A 20,014-nucleotide genomic window follows, 5' to 3' on the forward strand; every position below is an offset into this window, starting at 1 on the left:
TCAGGAAGCAGCTAATTTATTCACTACTCTCTGGGTTCTTTGCACAGTTCATGTTCACGCAGTAACATTTATTACACGTCCGGGCGGGCGGGGGGGGGAATTTCACCTGAACCGCGCCCCCCCACTCCCCGCCGAACCCGTGCCTTACATTACACGCTCACTGCTGATTGGCCATTCCCCACTTCCTGAACGCCTCAACCAATCAGGATCCCTGATACAATCACGCTCACAAGATTCCGGCCCTTTCGTCGGGGCCACAGAGATTAATAAAGGCAATGCACTTTTTTAAACTAAGCTTTCATCTGAAATATCATTATATAATATTTAAAAAAGAACAATGACAATATTCAATTAATAAGCTATGCAATCAGGTGGCCGTGGTGCTGACAGGAGGAATTCATCGTACCAGCTGGCATTCTGGGAGAAGCTCTCCACTACATGAGCTGATGTGATTCGCTGAGCATCGCACCCCCCCCCCCCCCCCCCCCCCTCCCCCGCTACCCTGGGCTGCTTACAGTAGTTCCCAAGTCACATGATCTATGCAAAATAAAGGGCTCTTGCGTTACAATTTCTGATTGAGTAATTGTTTTTTCTAACAAAATATGAAAATCTATAGAAAAAAATCTTCATTCATTCAATGAAAGGTAGAGATATCAAAAAGAAAACAGGGCGGCGCTCCGTCGTCGTTCAGCCTGGAGGCCGGGTCCAGCCAGAGGAAATTGCACTTGAGCAGCAGACGGTGAGGCGGCGAGGCGAGGCGCCGCGTCACTTCTTGCGGGCGTGTTTGTATTTGTCCACGTAGGCCTTCACCAGGTTGGCCACCTTGCTGGAGTTCACCTCGCCGCTCTTGCTGTGACACACCTGTGAGAAAGACGGCAAGCGGCGAGGGTCAAACACAGACTGAGGCCTGGTACGTGCTGTACATCAGCAACACACGCAACAACGCAAAGGGCAACGGAAGAGACGTTCCTCACGTTCTCATGTAGCAAAATGTGTCGTCCAGAATTTGTAACATCTGCTGCAATATCATTATCAATATATATTTCAGGTAGGGACACTACATGAAAATTACTGCTAAACAAACAACTACCAATGAAGAAGTCAGTTGAATTTAAATTTTTGGGTGAACTGTGTAAAGAAATGAAAATGGCGCTGGCTGGTCTGGTGTACATACCATCTAACTTACAACTTTTTCTTTTAGCGGCGATGCAGAATGTATAAAAGTACACATTCCTCTACAGGAGCCATTTGAAACTCTCAGATAATATAACACTGCCATGCTGCAGACTGGTGGCTTTGCTCCCCCTGGTGGATAAATGCAGTTTTACCTCAGACAGGCTGGAGGGAGCTGCTGGATGTGTGTGTGTTGGGTAATCAGACAGCTTGCATTGTAAAGACCTTCTTTAGTGTTTGCGTTCCTTGTGTGGAGTCTGTAACTGTGAAGCCTAATGCTGCCTTCACTTCCTGTCAGATTTACTGTAAATACGAGCTGCTGACTGGGGGAAAAGGTTCATGTCTGCCTCCTAGTGGTGATTACAACTGGGATGTGTGGTATTTTGTTTTTTGTACATTGTGATATCTCAAACTTGGCGTCACAAATTACTGAAGTATCTCAACTCAGGCAGAAAACATCCACCAATGTCGGCAGTCTAAGATAATAAAAATCCAAATTATAAGTTAAATTCACATTAATAAAATAAACCCTACTTACAAAAAGCGAGCAATATCTGTTGCAGTTTGTTTATGGTTGATTTTAAATTCATAACGTTCACACCGAACACGTCTGGAGCGTTTCATCAGACTCTGCGGTGTTTACTCCTTCAGGCTCATCGGGGAAAGTGTGAACAACGTCATTCGATATCTCGAAGAGTTTCATCTTACCTTCTCCACCGCTTTACGGACAATCTCCTTGTACTCCTCCTTTGTGATTTCCTTCTTTTGGTAGTAGGGCTTGATGGCTGTCTTCACTTCATTTATCGCTCTCTCCTGGATCTGCTGCTTCTGGAGCGAGAGCAGGAGGAAAGACAGAATATAGATCAAGTACCAGAACATCATAAAAAGGCATTTTACGATTAGAAAGTGAAGTGTCTGAAAGGTTTTCCTCACTGTTGTCTCCACACATAGGAATACAAACAAGAGAAAAAAAGGAAGGTGGCTAAAAAAAACTGTGTGGTTACCGCAAGAGTTGACATAGCAGCCAATAAAACAAAGCTTTATGGGAAATTATCAACAGCTGGGAGGCATCAGATCACTTGACAGAAACCATCTGTCATATTAATGCAGTTACAACATCTACCGGCTTCACTGAGTAAACTATAGAACAATTATGATCAGACAGCGGTGAGACAGAGGCTATTCTTTCATATTATAGATACTGTAGGTTTTGTAAAGTGAAGCATTAGAATATAGAATGACCAGACCCTTAAAAAAATAGATTAAAGCAAGCTGACACGCCACACAACAACAACTTCTATTCATTTTTGGTCATATTATATTTACATTTTGTTTTTGTTTTCAAATAGAATCACTGGTCCGCAAAGATAATCGACAGATATTATGAAAAGATAAACTAACAGTAGAGAAAATAGAAAAAAACAGAAAATAGAGTAATAGACAAGTGAACAATAGAAAACAGAAAAACAATAGAGAAGAATTGAACAAGACTAGAACAATAGAAAACAATCGACAATAAAACAACAATTAAAAACAACAGAAAACAACTGAACAAGACAAAAGAACAATAGAAACCAATAGAAAAACTATAGAAAACAATAAAAAACTATAGAAAACAACTGAACAATAGACAATAAAACGATAGAAAACAGAAAAACAATAGAGAATAGAACAACAATAGAAAGCAATAGAAAGCAATAGAAAACAACTGAACAATAGAGAATAGAACAACAATAGAAAGCAATAGAACAAACAGAAAAACTAGAGTAAATGTTGAGTGATGCTGGGTCTACCTTCTCCTTCTTGGAGCTGTCGGCCTGAGCCCTGCTGTGCTGACCGGACTGGGTGGTGGAGGACGGCAGCGCCTGGCTGGCCATCGGCTGGCCCTGGGTCGCCATGGCGACGCCGGCTTTGGTCGGGGTGGGCAGCAGGGGGGGTTTGCCGTAACCCGCCAGGCCGCTCGCCATCTAGGGCAAACCGGGAGACGGGGTTAAGGATTCTGGGATTTCTGTCTGAACCTCTCTGCACTCTCTGAGGACAGAGAGCTGAGGAGAAACCAGCCAACAGACACACTGATGATGAAACAACAAAGATCCAACGGTAACTAACCCTTAATTAACAGTTAACTAATGTGTCTCGTAATCATTTACTAATGGTGTTCATGTTAACTAAGGTATTAATTTATACATTATTTAATAGTCATCTTTATAAACTATTAAATAATGTATAAATACCTTAGTTAACATGAACACCATTAGTAAATTACACATTAGTTAACTGTTAAGTCAACCCTTATTAAGCATTAACTAACCCTTATTAAGCATTAACTAACCCTTAACTTAGTGTACCCTTATTGTAAAGTGTTACCGATCCAACCTTATTGATCACAGATCAAAGAGCTGGGCAATCATTTAATATCGCTTATCATCTTTCAGTGGAATCATATCTTGATAAACATTTCTGACAAAATGAGGTATGAAACATTTTAAGGAATATTATTTGAAAATTTCAGTTTTGACAGTTTTCAGGTTAACATTATTATGCAGTTCAATGCGATGAACATCAATTTGATTAACATGTAATTTTGTTGTAATGAAGCCATATCGAGATATATATTGTTCAAAAATCCTTGATTAACACTGATTAATAATGATTTCAAACATGTCGCCCGGCCCTAGTGTGCATCACCAATTTGTGACAAGGAGACACTACTGGGAGCATCACAATTGAGGTTTTGCACTTATTTGTTCCAAGTGAGTTTTGTTGAGTACGTTAGCAGTATCATTAGTTAAAGTTTGCAGTAGTAAGCAATTACTGGTAATTTGATTGTATTACTTGTAGAAATATTGAGCAATGAACATCAGATATATATTCTAATATCTAAAAGTATATAAAGAAGAAATAGGTTTTGCACATCTATAAGTGTGTAAGTATGAGTGACAGGTGCGTAGGATAAAAACCAAAAAGAGATACTGAGAAAGAAATATAATCCCGCACACTGTCTACACTTGCATGATGAAGCAGTATCATGCAGGTGTAGACAGTGCGCGGGATTATATTTCTTTCTCAATATATAGAAGTATAACATATTTTAAACCAAAATGGATATAAAGCATTTTGCAGTGAAGTAGCCCCGTCCTGCCTACATCCCTCCTACCTGTGCTGCGTATGCGTCAGGCTGAGCTGCGGCCGTCTGGCTGCCCTGCTGCATGGGCGGCGGCGGCGGCGGCGGGGGGGGCAGGCCCTGCGCGCCCACGGCGGGCACCTGCAGCAGAGGCACGGAGGAGTGCAGGTGCATGGGGACCTGAGGCGGCATGGCGTACGGCGCCGCCGGCTGCAGGCTGACCGGCAGCGCCCCCCTCGGGCCCTGCAGCGGGTAGTGATGATGAAGAACGTTCATCTGGGGAGGATGAGGAGGCAGAGCGTTGATCACCGGGACGGGGGCGTTACCCGGGACCGCCGGGGGAGCGGCCTCGCTTTTAGCGGGATCTGAAGAACGAGGAAGACGAAATCAAGAAACTGTCAGGGAAAATTATAGTCACATCATGAGATAGCAGACAAAATAATGAAAATCAGTAGACGATTTATTCAAATGATCACTTGCAAGAAATATGAGCATATGGACGATAAATATGAGCATATGGACGACTAACGTGCATATGGGTGACACATATTTCAGAAATAGTGTCAGTGGCCTACGCAATAAATGCTAGAATGTGGAATCATCCCAGAAGAGAAATGAATTCGAACTTGTTTAAATACTGCAATCATGAGACTTTCCAAAGGAATAAATTCTCTATTAAATATCAAACTACTGCAAAGTAATTCCAGTTTGGCAACCAGTGTTTCCTCTGTAATCCAATGAAGCAGAGGTGCCTGGGGGTTTTAGTTTGTGATGCGTTTGTTCACAGTTGAGGTTCTAGTGCTAAACGGTGCTAAAATTATCTTTCTTTCCTTGTCTCAAAGAGAATATTAATCCCAAACACCAGTACTACACTTTATGTTTTAGAGAGAAAGTTGGTGAAATTATGCTGATTATTATAATATGTAACATTTTCTCCAGCAGCACCACTAACTGACTCTAGAGGGAACTGGTTTTTGGGTTGAGGAGGATTCTGACCTGCCGCCGCCGGCTGGTCCTCCTCCTGTCGGTTCCAGCCTCCTGCTCCTCCTCCTCCTCTCTCCCTCCTGGAGTAATAGTCCTGAACGTCCGCCGGTAGCGTCCTCCTGACGGCCCAGCTGGACGCCGACGACCAACCCGACCGGTCCATCGCAGACTCGCCCGGGTCCGCGTCTTTTCTCCGGCCGCCGCCCCGGTTTTCGTTGAAGCGGCTGTACGCGTCGTTCCCTGAATTGTTGCCCGTCCCTGAGAAGTTGTTTCTGGGCTGCCAGCGGCTGTCGGCCGTCTCCCCCTGCTGGTTGTAGAAGGAGCGGTTGCAGCCGCTCTGCCCCGCGCCGCGGCCGCGCTCCGACCCGCCCCAGCCCCCCCGGGTCCACGAGTCGCCCCCGACCCCCCCGCTGTTGCGTTGATCCTCCCAGCGCGAGCCGCCGGTCACGCCGGAGTCGCGGCTCCTGCTCTCGGCATCGGTTCGAGTCCTTTCCTGAACCCAGTCCGGGTTATTGGAGCGGCTCTGGCGATCGGGGGAAGTCTCCGTGAGCGATCCATTTTCAAAACGGCCCCCGCCTCCATACCGCCGCGTGTCACCGCCCGCCCCGCCGCTCTGCCCAGACCTCCACCCGCCCCCGCCCCGACGGTCCTTCCTCTGGGGAGACTGCTCTCTCGAGGCCGGCCGCTCAGGACTGGGCCCCCGCCTGTACTGCCTCGTTCTGGATCGAGATCTGGAGCGGGACCTGGATCTGGACCTAGAGCGACTCCTGGATCGCCGCCTCTTCCTCTCGCGACTGCGCTCCCTCCTGGAATAGTCTCTCTCTCCGTCCCTCTCCCTGTCTCTCTCTCTGCTGCGAGCGCGGGACGAGCGGCTGGAGGGCGGGCTGCCGTCCCGCTCTCTGGACCGAGAGCGAGAGCGCCTCGACGACTCTCGCCTGGACTCCCTCTTGGGGGACCAGGTGGAGGTGGGGGAGTGGAAGCGAGAGCGCCGCTGCCTGCCGTTCTTCCTCTCCTGGCTTCTGTCTCTCTCCCGCCGGTCCTTGTCGCTCTCTTCCTTGGCGGCTTGGCTCGCGGAAGCCGGAGGCTCTGCGTCGGCCGGAGCGGGACTCTCACTCGGTAGCTCCACGGCGGGACGGTCATCATGTTCACTGTTGGGCGAACCGCAGTCCATGGGGACAACGTTAGTGTCGTCCTTAGATGGATTGTCGTCCTTAGTCCCTTCCACGGATCTCTCATCTTCTGAATGCTCTTCTGAACCGAGCGTTTTAGTGTCCGCGTCCTCACAGGCTTTTTCCTCTCGGGCGTCTAAACTGTGCTGCGACTCTCCGGCAGAGGGGGAACCGGGCGGTGGCGAGTTCTCACCTGGTTCCGTCTTCTCCTCCTCCTCCTCTAAAGATTCAGTTTCATCTTTGACTTCTGGCGAACCTGCACAGATCTCCATTTCGTCGCCCTGCTCGTCTTGGTCAGACTGCGGAGAGGTCGGGTTCTCCAGCAGCCCATTGTGAGAGTCGGACGGCAACGGCGAACTCCTTTTCTCAGAGTCCGACTCTCCGGAGGAAACGGGGCTGGCTTGCTGCTCCTCCTCCTCCTCCATTTCGCCCTGGTCACCTTCCGAACACGAACCGGGGCTGTTGGGAGGCGAGTTTGAGGGCGAAGACCGGTGCTCTTCTACCTCTTCCTCCTCCTCCTCCTCCTCCTCTTCTGGTTTCTGTTCCTGTTCGTGTTCGTCAGATTGTTCCTGAGTCTCATCTTCCTCCTGCCCCACATCATTACCCAAAGGTTCTGGACTGCCTTGCTCATCAGCAGGACTAGAACCGTCATGATCTTCCTTGAAGCTTTCTTCGCCGTCAGAGTGCGGCAGCTCCGAGTTGTTCATTGGTTGTTCCTTATCTGCTTCGTCTTCGTCCTCCTCCTTCTCCTCCTCCTTGTTCCCCCCTTCGTCCTCTTCCTCCTCGCTCGCCGTCGGGCTGCTAACGACTCGGGGAGAGGCCTTTTTCCTCGCCGGGGCTTTCCTTTTCCCGCTGGCCTTCCGGTTCGTCACCTGCTTCCCCTTCCTCTTGGCGGGCACCTGAGAAGCTTTTCCCGGCTTGGCGGGCTGGCCGGCGGAGGAGTCGGAGTCCGACGAGTTGGACTGCGGCGGGGACGCGGGCTCCGGCGCGGGGGCTTGTTCTTGGGCTTTGCTGTGGCGTCCGGATCGTCTGGACGGCAGAGACTCCGCCTCTTTGGTGGGAGCTTTGGAGCCCGAAGCCCGGCCGCCCCGCTTCTCTCCTCCTTTGGGACAAGTGACGGCGCAGACGACACCCTGAAACACTGGAGGACATCAGAAACCTCATGAGACCCGCAAGGCATTTAAACACACAAGCAGCAATTTGTTTTTGAAGAGATTGACTTGTACTTAAAATTTGTTTTTGGGACTTTCTTGGCCCACAGTAGCTCAAAAATACTACTTTATTTTACTTCAGTGTTAAGAAAACTTAATTCCTCAAATTACATATGATTCTCATGTCTAGCTGTCACAAGCTCAGACAATACATTTAAAAGTAGACTAAACTCAAATTTAACAAATGACAATGTAATCTCGAAGTGGGGTGGCTGTTTCAACAGGACGATTCAGATCATAACTGCTAATTTAAATATTTTATCTTGTGATAAATAATGCAGTTATGATATTCCTGATTAATGCATGAAGGAAGTGTGTTCAGGTATTTCTGACCAGCAGTGGTTTTTTGCAAATTAGTGATGCTCAATTTGAAAAAGGTAATATTTCCTGAAATTCATCATTCAATATCTCTAAAATATAGAAGATCCAATCTACAAAACTGTGTTTTTGTCAACCAAGAACACAAGTGGTTTTAAAAAGATACAGAAATGTTTCATTTTGTGCCTCATTTTGAAACAAAGCTTTTAATTTACTACCAATAAAACCAAAAATTCAAGTATTAAAATAACTTGAACTCCTGCCATTATCATGTTGGTGCCATGAACTCACAAGGACTTTCAGAACAAAATGTGTGACTCACCAAAATGACCGGGGCCAAACGATGAACTGGAGGTGAAGGGAGAGGAGGATCCAAACGGAAACGGGCTGTGGTTCCAGTTTGAGGGATGGAAACTCTGTCTGTGAAGCCACCATGATATCATCAACACACAAATATGATGCTGTGTATTCATTCATTTCAGCATCAATAGGAACATAATGAATCATGTTATGTAAGTTTCTTTAGAGATGTTTTTAGAGGATTTTATCTCACCTGAACGAATTAGGTCAGGGGAGATAAAATCATTTCTTTCTTTGTTTTTAACAGACATTTTATTACCGTTTCTTCTCATCACTTTGCTTCTATGTTTTATAACAAATAACTCTATGGCAAAAAACATGTTTGGATGGCCACTGCTAACGGTGCTAATTATATATAGCTAATAAAACTGTCAAAAGACACCAGGTAGCACTCACAGGGTGAGACAGATCTCAGTTTCGCTTATTTAATTTGGTCATGTCACAAAAACATGCTGATGTTTCAACCTCGTGACCTTCATCAGAGCGTGTTCGTCTCTGAGGAATAACGCCCAGGAATTTGTCTCGGTGACACTGACAACTTCGGATGAGATCACACCTACAGTTTGTTTTCTTTGATCCAAACCACAGTGGAAACAGTTTACATTGTTGCACTTTTGTATTTGGTTTATTCAGGTTCACGCTGCCCAATTACAAGCGAACCAGGGCTTGTAAACAAAAGTCACATGACTCACAAGCAGCTCGTTTATTGGACAGAGTTTTAACCTGTCATCCAAAAGTCACATGACCCACAAGCAGCTTGTTTATTGGACAGAGTTTTAACCTGTCATCCTGCAGGTTAGAGAGACAAAACAAATCTGATTCCAGTCTCTGTAACTTGAGCTATTTGCTGTAATTCTTCTTCTGTGGTGTTCATACCAGTTAAGAACACATGAAGAAACAGCTGAATATGAGCATCACTCCAGACTGTGGTTTGCCCTCGGTTCATTTTGTTTTGCTTTATGCTGTTTTTTTGGCGTCGTTTCCAAAAGTTGGTTCGATTTTGTTCTCACTCCTAATGAGCCGCCCTGCAGTTTGTTAATAAGAGGACTGAGACTTTTCTGTCGTCTCTGTCATTATTTGGTGCTACCAGAGTTCGAATGGCATTGTTCTCAAATGCCCAAATGAACTTTAAATAAAAAGGTAAACACTCCAGAGTTTGAGTAAACCGTTCCAAACACGCTGGGTGTGAACGCACACAGGAGGAGCTGTGACACCCGATCCAAGGACAAACAGACATTTAAGTGAACAGCGGGGTAGAGTTACCTTGAGGTGCCACCGGCAGGTATGGGTGCAGCAGGAGAAAGCCACGGACAGTCTTGCGTCTGCGGTTTGCACTGTTTGAACCCGGAGTCGTAAGGCGTCTCCTCTGCTGCCCAAACCGGCTCCGCACTGCAGGAGGGGGAGCAACAGACAGATATGGACAGACAGAAAGGATGTCAGTTATGAGGTGTGGTTTTCACAAATGTTAAAGCTGCTCTAAGCCTGTTTTTAAGGAAAAATACACCTGTCTTATCAGCTTAAATCACAAAATAAGAGCCATAGATTCGTCTTTGACCAAATTAAATTCTGAGTATGGACACCGTCGGGAATTCTCTGCACACCGGAAGTGACGAATCGAAACTTGAGTGAATTCCCTCTGTGCTTTCAAGTGTGCAAAATTCAAACGGTTTCCCCTCACTGCCACTTTAAGCAGTCAACTGTGCAAAGTTGCCTAGTGCAGCTTTAACTCAACCATAAACAAATCAGTACAGGAAACACTGATGAAAAGTTTGTTTTTGACAGAAAGTTATGATAAAATTATGATATGATTATTTTGCTAGATATTGTGTTCGTTTTTTGGTCTTGATTTGAGGAACACATGTTCTTCTTTTACTTCTTCCATCTTAACATGTTGACTATATTCAACTACAGCACACATTCTAATTGAAATTAAATGTTTTATTACCCACCGACCAATACTCTATGATTATTTATTGTGGAAACCAAAAGCACAATTAAATCGTGGAGTCTTATTTTCAAGGCGAACTAGTAAAGTTTAGTCTGAGAGCGGCGTGTGACTTACATGTCTTGTGTCAAAGTTCCCATTAATGAGCCGAATGGAGACGGTGACCAAGTGCAGCACTGTGTTCCTCTCACCTGGATAAAAAAAATACATTAAACACTGAAGTGACTGGACCAATAAAAAAAAAAAACACATCACACAAAAACAAACCATGCACATGCAAAGATCTCTCTCTCTCTCTCCAAAACTACACAGAAAACTGGGCAGAAATGCTTTTGGGGGATTTATTTTTGGGATGTGCATCGCTGAAAAAGGAACAAAATAAATAAAAGTCAAACCTTTTTTCTGTTCATTGAAGACGGGTCATCATCGCTACCTGGAAAAACACAGTGACGTACTGTTAGACCTGGTTTACCACATGCGAGTCAGTCAGACGAAGATAATGATGAAAAAGGGGGATTTTTAACTTACATTTCCTCACAAGCCCTTTTGCTTTGGCGTCTGGCGCTCTCTCCACCTTCTGCCGTCTCAATCTTCTTCCTTGCTTACTTCTGAAAACAAAACAGACAATCGGTAGTGTTCTCAAAACGGTTTACACAATATCCGATTTTACAGCCGAACGGGCAAAGTATTCAAAATAAGAGAATTAATGTGATTTGGGCACTATCCCTTTAAGCGGCTGAAATAAATCCCACTCACTTGAGACAGACTTTTTGTTCTGGGTTTCTGCAGCAGCACCGTTCAGCTTCAGGCTGACTCGCTCGTTTTCTCACTGGAACCTAAAAAAAACAACATCGACAAGAGCAGATTTTAGTTTTGGTGGCAAAGTTTACAATTTCTAATTTCAGCATTAAGCTGTGTTAAAAAGGAAAATACCAGTATTATTTAGAGTTATACCCCATTTAGTTCTATCTACATCTAGTTTACATTTCCCCCAATCATTCTGCATTCTTGCGTTTCTCGTCGTTTTTAAAAACAAACTTTACAGTGTCAAACCTAACTTGAAATGAACTGCCGTCCTGTCCAACAATGACGCCCAAAATCTAAAAAAAAAAAGCCTGGATGTGACAGTAAAGTGTTTTTGAGGGATTATTTCAGCTGAATTATTTCAACAAAACACTCGACTCAGCTCAATGAAACGAGGAGAAAACAGAAAGTTTGGCTTCATGTTTCCTGTGACGGATTCTCTCGCTCTGTGGAAGTTTGTTTTTCACACCGGACAAGAATGAATGAACGAAGGAGGAGAATGAGCGCTGATATCTGCAACTATGCTGACTGTGTGCAGAAACAGAGAGGAAGCTGGACGGCTGCTACTGATTTTTAAAAAACACCGGTATTCTCCTTTAAGTTTCATCACTGCAAGAATCCAGACGGACCTGAACGCATCCCAGAGTCGGGTCCCATTTGTAAACATTACTGAAAGGCCTTCTGTCCACCGGGCAGGAAGGAACCGTCTGTGACTGAAAAATAAAACAAGAAACAAACAACAAAATTAATGATTAACATACAACAGCAGCAGCAAGCAAGATGCAGAATTAGGGTTTAGAACGATATACAGGTTGGCAGATATGTGCGCCGATGCTGGCTTTTTAATGAAAAATAAATATAAATTCGGATATCGTCCAGTGAGTGTTGCCCGCTACTGATATAAGAGAAGTGAGGATATGATTTTACTCAGCTTCAGGGGTCTTAAAAACCTGCAACAGCCTTGCAACTTGATCCTTATTCTCTTTTTATGCATTTTAATTCTTTGTTTATTCTCTCTTCTTATACACTTTATCTGTTTTTATTTGTTTTTTACTTATCTTATCCTGTATTTCTTATCTAATGTTGTGTAAAGCACTTTGAATTGGCTTTGTGTACGAAATGTGCTGTATAAATAAACTTGCCTTAAGGAGCTGATAACACTAAAAGAATTTAATCAGTCTGGTTTCAGTGGAGAGTTTTAGTGTCCCATGATGGTCTAAATGTTGTTTCAGAGGCTTTTCCACCCTGACAAGATGAAAAGTCTAGGGGAAACACTGAATCCTTTTATTTTTATATTTTTTTGGCGTGAAATTGTCAAATTTAAATATGGTTTTCGGCAGCGTCAATCCAAAAGTATCAGTATCAGCCTTCAAAAACCTGTATCTTTCGATCCCTAATAGAAATACATCTAAGTCACATATTTAAAAAGAGATGCAAGTCAAATGAAAAAGGGGTAACGTGTACTGTAGCGTGCACAGCAGCTGGTCTACTGACAATATGAACGACGACTGAAGGGTCAAAACACCTGAACACATGCAATCTGCATTTAGATCCGTTAAGTTTTCAATAGAGCTGAACAATTAATAGAAAAAAATCGAAAACGCAACATGAACCTGGTTTCCGCACAAGGTGTTTTAGAGCTGGAGGTAATCTTTGGTCCATGAATCAAGTGCAGTATTGGTGAAAACCTTTCATCAGACTCAAACTCAGTAAATCCTGCTATTTTATTTTTAACAATATCACTTTGATTTAAACAATTTTCATACTTGTGATGATATGAACCGCAGTTTAAATCGAAATTACAATATTCTGTTATGTAATCGCAATTCGATTTTCTCAATATCTTCTCAGCACTAGTTTTTTCAACAGCATCAAGTCAAACAGAGGAAGACCAGTGTTGTGCGTAGTTTTTACATTTCGTCTTAAAAATCAAAAGACAATCTCTATCAACCCATATATTATCACATCCTCAACGACGCGTATCGGCGTTGCCTCTCACCTCGGCCCACGTCAGGAGGCACCCGAGGCAGAAGACGTGGCAGCAGCTGTCGGGCATGGCCAGGTCGCCTCCTGCCAGGACGCCCAGGCAGATGGGACACCTCTCCGCCTCCTCAGCCTCCGTCCCATCAGGCGCACCCTGGCCACCTGCACACACCACAGAGGACGCAGTTTAAACATACATGTGCATATGTATCACTTTTTAAGATTTACTTTTTTTTTTTTGTTTTTTTTTTTTTAACGGGGCGTTTCTGCCTTTATGAGGCAGTCACAGTAGAGAGACAAGAGAGACTGGGGAGAAGAGGGATGACACGTGGTTACATGGTGTGTGTTAGAGACGGGACGATCTGCTTATGTCACGAATTCGATTCAATACATGATACAGGGTTCACAATTCAATACAACCACAGTACGATGTAATCAATAAAAGTTCAGTGACAGCAAAGTCTGACTGTGCAGAATTCTGTTTATTTCTGAGCCATAAATCTTTCTAGCGATGCCATTGGCTCGCTAAAATGTAAACAACAATTTAAGAATGTCATTACAAAGTGACAATAATATAATTTGGATGGAGAGCTTGTGAAACTGTGATGGTCAAGAGTCTCATTAGTGATTAATACAGCAGAATAACATGGAGCTGATATCACCATTCATTTTTCTGTGTTCACACTGCAGCTGAAAGTTTCCCCAATTCTAATTTTTTTTTATGACAAAATCTGATGTTTTCCAATCAGTGTGAAGAGCAAAAAGCTGCATGAAGACCCATTTTTTCAATTCCTATCTGGACCACATGGATATACAATACAAAATCAGATCCTGAGGCATGCAGCCTATATGCGATTTTATTTGAATTTGTCAGTGTTGCCATGAAGTAAACTTTACTTCATCCACGTGACACAACGGTCAAGTTTGGCGCCTTGATTGGTATTTAGGGAGACGCTTGAATTCAGCCAAAACTCAAAGACGCACACACTGTCACCGAAATGTGTTGAAACAAGTGGGACAAGTGTAGGTACAAAAACAGATGTGACTTCTTTTGTTGTTGTTCCTCTGTGTCTGTTCAGCATCACTATCAGGTTACATCGGTATCAGATATGAGTTACATCCTAGAATAGATATGAACAGTCATCCAAAAGAAATAAAAAATGAGCAGCAATTCAGAACTGAGCATGAAGGCCTGCAGTGTGAACGCAGCCGTAGTAAAACATCGAAGCCTTTTTCCTCAGTTTCAGTTTCAAGCTGCTGTTTGTCGCCTTCTTGAGCATGGGACGGGAGCATGAGCGGGACTGCGTCGTAGTTGATGACGTAACCGGGCCAATCAGGGACTGCGTCGTAGTTGATGACGTAACCGGGCCAATCAGGGACTGCGTCGTAGTTGATGACGTAACCGGGCCAATCAGGGACTGCGTCGTAGTTGATGACGTAACCGGGCCAATCAGGGACTGCGTCGTAGTTGATGACAGAACCGGGCCAATCAGGGACTGCGTCGTAGTTGATGACAGAACCGGGCCAATCAGGGACTGCGTCGTAGTTGATGACAGAACCGGGCCAATCAGGGACTGCGTCGTAGTTGATGACAGAACCGGGCCAATCAGGAACTGCGTCGTAGTTGATGACAGAACCGGGCCAATCAGGGACTGCGTCGTAGTTGATGACAGAACCGGGCCAATCAGGGACTGCGTCGTAGTTGATGACAGAACCGGGCCAATCAGGGACTGCGTCGTAGTTGATGACGTAACCGGGCCAATCAGGGACTGCGTCGTAGTTGATGACGTGAAATACAGGCCGCCGCTGGCAAAACAGTAATGGCGTCTCCCGAAGCAACGAGCGGTAACGTTAACGTTAGTGGAGTAAACACAGCCGTAAGTGCAGTTATTGCAGAAATAGACTCAATAACAACAATTAAACAAGAACAAGAGTATGCACTAGCAGAGTTTCTCGGCGGAAAAGACGTTTTTCGCCGATCTGATTGGCTGAAGGAGTTTGTCTGTCAAGGGAAGTACTCCCGCCCACTGAAATCGATGTGGGCGGCAGGAAGTCCAGACTGATCCGTGGAGCGAAACAGAATGTGAGGTCACGTGATCAGGATGGTCTTACCAGGCTAGCACAACTGTGGCTAAAATGCCAAACCTGATGCCTTTGCTTGATATTGTGATCACCATAATTAATTAACTATTAGGTGATATCAACAGCTTGACTATTTTCAACCGCAACAAATGTTCTAATTGAAACAATATGTTTTAATATTGCCTGTATGCCAATATTCTATTATTATTAATTGTGGAAACTAAATTCACGATATATATAATTATTATACATGATTAGCTGTGCGGTCCTGCGCCGATGTAAAACTGAGGCGATGCATTCAGGGACCAAACCGACCCGGAGGACCAGTCCAGTCGCTGCGAAACCTGAAACATGGTTCTGCTTTGTGAACCGCTTGTTGGACACTCACCACTTCCAGCTCCAGTCATGTCCGCCCCCGGCTGCCCTGATCACCACTGAAAAACAAAAAGGTGAAGAAGAAGAAGAAAAGGTGAGAAAACGACTTCATCTCCTGCTGTCATAAAGGTGTTGTTGATACAAAAGATTGATCAATAGCTACTTTATCTATTTATCCCACAGGGCGATTCAATTCAGATTCCAGTATCACAGCAGCAACACACACTTCTGACACAAAAAACAAACTAAATACTGTAATACAGCTGTTTTGTTTCTTTCAAATAAACCGCTATATTCACCCCCCTGTCCAGTCACCTGACGGCTTAACATCTTAACATAGTGTGACACAGTCATCATAATAAACGCTGTCTCTCCCCTTCATTAAAGCCACAGTCGGCAGGTTTGAAGGAAAATAGGAAAGCAGGAAGACTTCTGCACTTCGCCCCCCTCGCCCCTCCCCTCCCCTCCCAGCCCAGCCAATAGCAACCAGCGTGCAGTTGATTGACAACTCGAGGCGAAGCCCTTCTGCTCCAAAGTTTATCTCAATTGGTCAGACGCCCGAGCCACAAAATTTACCTTGAAAGCAAACATATCATCTTATTCATTCATGTTCGCCCAACATGGAAATTACTTTTGCTGAATCCAAACAAAATGTCAACTTATAACACGAACCTACGGCGGCTTTAAGCAATAAACAAACATTCTGCAGCCTTCTCCCACATTCAACATATAAGCTACATATCCTATTCACTCCCTAAACTTTTTATCTCATGTAAAATAAAAGGAACTTTTTCTAGAGACTTGATGTGCAGCAAGAATCAATATTTTGCACCATGTGGTTTTTCCATAACTTGTCAGCAGCCTAAAAAATATTTTTGCAGTAGGTGTAAATTTGTATGTAAATTTTCAATATCCTACTTAGAAAATCATATGGTTCAACAGATAAAATGAATTCTGTGATATTGTGTCCCACCTTATACTTTCAATTGGCTTCAGTGGGACAAAAACATAGCTGTGGGTTGCTGAATAATCTTGATAATGAAGTTCAAGAATGGCTCTTATTTGGATATTTATGTCAGGATATATGGACAGTCTATTTTTTCTTGTGCAATAAGTCCAGATGATGAATTTTCATTGTATTAATATTTTTCTAGGTATGGGGGAAATGTATCAGTTGTAGTTGGCCATCAAGGCTAAATGAATGCAAAGGAAATACTGCCTGAAAGTATTATTTTTCCACTTCAGATAGAGTTAAGTAAAAGCAGTTGCACAAATTACTTTTCTATATAATGTAAATAACTGACAGGGACGAGCTGCCAAACTGGAATTATCAAACCGCCCGCCTGCAAGCGATCGAGTCCAACTCTGATTCAACTGACATGAAAAAGATCTCTGAAGTGTAATGAGGCGCAAGTGGAACGAACCACAGCACTACTTCAGAAATAGAGCTGTACATTTAAAAATAATAATATTAAAAAAAACACTCCACTGATGCAAACTGATCGCCTCTTGCTTATAGAAGTGGAACCGGCAGAGTCTGAGCTCAGCGAGAGCAACAAGTTATGAGTCCAACTGTGCAAAACAACTGCGGGCAAATGGTGTTGTCAGTCACCGATCGACTACAGACAAGACGAGGTCTGTGCTCACGACTGACGGTTTCTGCACAATCCACCAAAACCAAACTCAGGGGAGAGAAAGAGTTTTACACAAGATCACTTCTGTTTGTTTTTACGCCCCTAAACTCTCAGAATGAGTTCTGTTGGTATTTTTTTTAAGAAAAAGTTACAGACAAATCTTTTTAATCTGGCTTTTAATTAAGGTTATTCCATGTACGTAGGATTTTATGTTCATATTCCTCTTTTTTCTCATTCTTTTCGTCTTAATAACCTGTTTTACTCATATTTTGCATCAACTATTTAAGTATTTGTGTTTAAATGCTGTTTTTATTTATTTTTATGTCATGTGAAGCACTTTGGGGCTACAATTCTGAATGAAATCTACACAAATAAAGTTTATTATTATTATAAGTAAGAGCGCCCAAAAACGAAGAAGGTACAATGAACAGAAGACCTGACTGCTTTATAATAAATTAAATAGAAACGCCACTCAACAGACTGAGCCACAGAAACTTAAGCTCAAACTGGGGGTTATTACACACTGCTCAGACACGACCGCTTTAATTACAATTCGTTTTCAGTGGAAGCTTTACAGAGGGGAAATATTGCCCTATTTAAGTCTGACATAAGAGAATATTCTTAGTACTGACATGCACACGGTTTCTTGTAGCTTCCAACTGTGTGAAACATTTCTAATTGCCAAAATCAGAAGGCAAAGGACAGTTTTTCCACTCTAAAATCTGACTGAGAAAGCTTCTGAATATTTGGCCTGACCCTGTATCTGATACTGATGTTTTTGGATTGAAGCTGCCAATATCTGATATTGTGTGCAGATATTCTGTTTATATAATTTGGACCATATTCATGCTGAAAGAATGCAGTGTTTCCCCCAGAACTGTATGTTTGTCAGGGTGGAAAAGCCTCTGAAAAAGCATTTACACAATCATGGGAAGCTAAAACTCTACATTTAAATCAATGCTGCTGAAAGTCTCAGGTTTGTTCCTTAAAGTAGGGAGTGGCATGTTTTGTTTGCAGGTTTTACCGGCTGGTTCAGTATCCTCACCTCCATCATATCGGCAATATGAGCCGATATCAATATTTTACTGAAAGGCCAATATCAGCCCGATATATCAGCTTACCTACTGCTAACTCTCCAACTTATTAACACAGTCAGATTTAGATTTAGATAAAGCCATGTTTCATATGAGAACCTATGAGAAGCGTGGGACGAGGAAGTGAAGGAGTGTGAAGCTTGCTAATGTGTTTTTTCCTTTCTTTCACCCACTTTGTCCCACTCGGGCCTTTCCATATGTGTGACTACAACATGTGAGTTTTAATGTGCTATAAAATGAAGATTAATCGTGCAATACTTAGGTAAGGACAATAATTATCTGTGATGTATTAAATACTGCAACTGTAGGTACAAAATATGTCCATATGATATTCTGACTGCCTTCATTTGACAGCAGTGAAAATCTGAAATACACCCTATGGCAAAAAATCAAAGAGGTCAATTGATTACATAATGGTGAACTTTGAGCAGTGTTGGGTGCAGAAGCCCTGCTCCATACATCAGAGTCATGGTGAACAGCCATCTGACAGACAGGGAGCAGGAAGCTCGGCCTGTGATTTAAAAACACTGCCAGCTCCCTTTGGCCATTTTAATCACAACGATCTTTAACTGTAAAAGTGAAACTTGATCAGCAGACTCCGGCCTGGGGAAATGTCAGCCTCGGTCTAGGGGAGAAACCCACAAGTCTAATCTCCAACTGCCTAAAAATAAACCTAGTCAACACTGGCCTTGTCCATTAATCTGCAGCGTTGTACTACAACTGACAAAACAACTTTGCATTCATCTAACTAACACTGCTGGCCAACTCCAAGCCTGAAACAGCCACCATACGTTAGCCTAGCTAAAGTTGGTTGACGTTACATGTGAAATGTGGTTGTCGTCGCAGGCAGTTGATCTGGCAGCCAGGTACTTTTGAAAGCTTGCTGCTGTGTACTAGCACGGCCTGGCTTCTGGAGACACTAAATTAGCAGCAACTTGACTGGCAACAACCAAGAGAACTGAACTGCCAGTGCCAACACGACGGAGACAACATGGTTGTTGTTGGTTAGCCAGGCAGCTAATGCTAGCTAAAAACATAGCCGTTTGTTAGCTAGCTAGCTGTTGTTAGCTAAATAGCAAACATGGCTAAATAGTGTCTAATATTAGCCGCGCTGGTTGAATTGAAGGTCACAAGCTAGCTAACAGGAGCAACAAGCGAATTTAGCTAATAGCAAGCTAGCTGCTTTGAACAACAGCACCGCTGCTTACGTCGCGTTAGCTTGCTAGCTAGCTGTTAGCTGTCGTTAGCTAACGTTAACTGTCGTTACTCACCGAGAAGCGTTGCTAGCTTAGCTACTGCGGCTGGCTAGCACGTAGTAGGCTGTTTTTGTTAGCGTCCAAACTCTTGCTAGGAAATGCTGAGGAATCGCACGACCCGGGAATTATTTTTGGCTAGAAACTGAGCGTAGCTTTCAGAAAGTCTCAGCCACATGTCTCGAGTGTCTGCCGAGACTTGTGGTGCAGATGGCGCCCCCTGCCGGAGCTGCAGCACGGCGCACAGCAGCGGTTTATCCTCCCTTCACCCAGCACACTACATTCATTTAAATAACAAATACATTATTTATGTCAGCTTATCATAACTGTGAGCACCTAACACCACTGTTAGCCCAGTATTTAGCAGCAGAACAACCATAACAAAAACATATTTTTTCTGTGATATTTCTATACAGACTTGATGTGAGTCTGTGGTACAATACTGAGTTTGTAGTGATCTTACTGTATAGCTTTTCTTGGCTATGGTATCACTGTAATATTTCTA

The 20,014-nt window shown here is 43.6% G+C and overlaps 1 protein-coding gene across 1 annotated transcript; it reads right to left on the bottom strand.

Moving 5' to 3' along the window:
• Positions 1-497: 497 nt before the first annotated feature.
• Positions 498-19,699, bottom strand: scaf11 (SR-related CTD-associated factor 11). Its single transcript, XM_071906689.2, has 15 exons — positions 19,528-19,699; positions 15,542-15,587; positions 13,088-13,233; positions 11,718-11,801; positions 11,041-11,120; positions 10,813-10,892; positions 10,680-10,717; positions 10,402-10,475; positions 9,603-9,728; positions 8,302-8,399; positions 5,294-7,591; positions 4,331-4,662; positions 2,967-3,140; positions 1,882-2,001; positions 498-861 (listed from the first exon to the last, which is right to left on the bottom strand). The coding sequence occupies exons 2-15, from the start codon at positions 15,558-15,560 to the stop codon at positions 766-768; spliced, it is 3,765 nt and encodes a 1,254-aa protein (XP_071762790.2). The 5' UTR covers positions 15,561-15,587; positions 19,528-19,699; the 3' UTR covers positions 498-765.
• Between the last annotated feature and the right edge of the window lie 315 nt (positions 19,700-20,014).

This window comes from Centroberyx gerrardi, chromosome 24 (assembly GCF_048128805.1).
Source record: "Centroberyx gerrardi isolate f3 chromosome 24, fCenGer3.hap1.cur.20231027, whole genome shotgun sequence".
NCBI lineage: Eukaryota > Metazoa > Chordata > Actinopteri > Beryciformes > Berycidae > Centroberyx > Centroberyx gerrardi.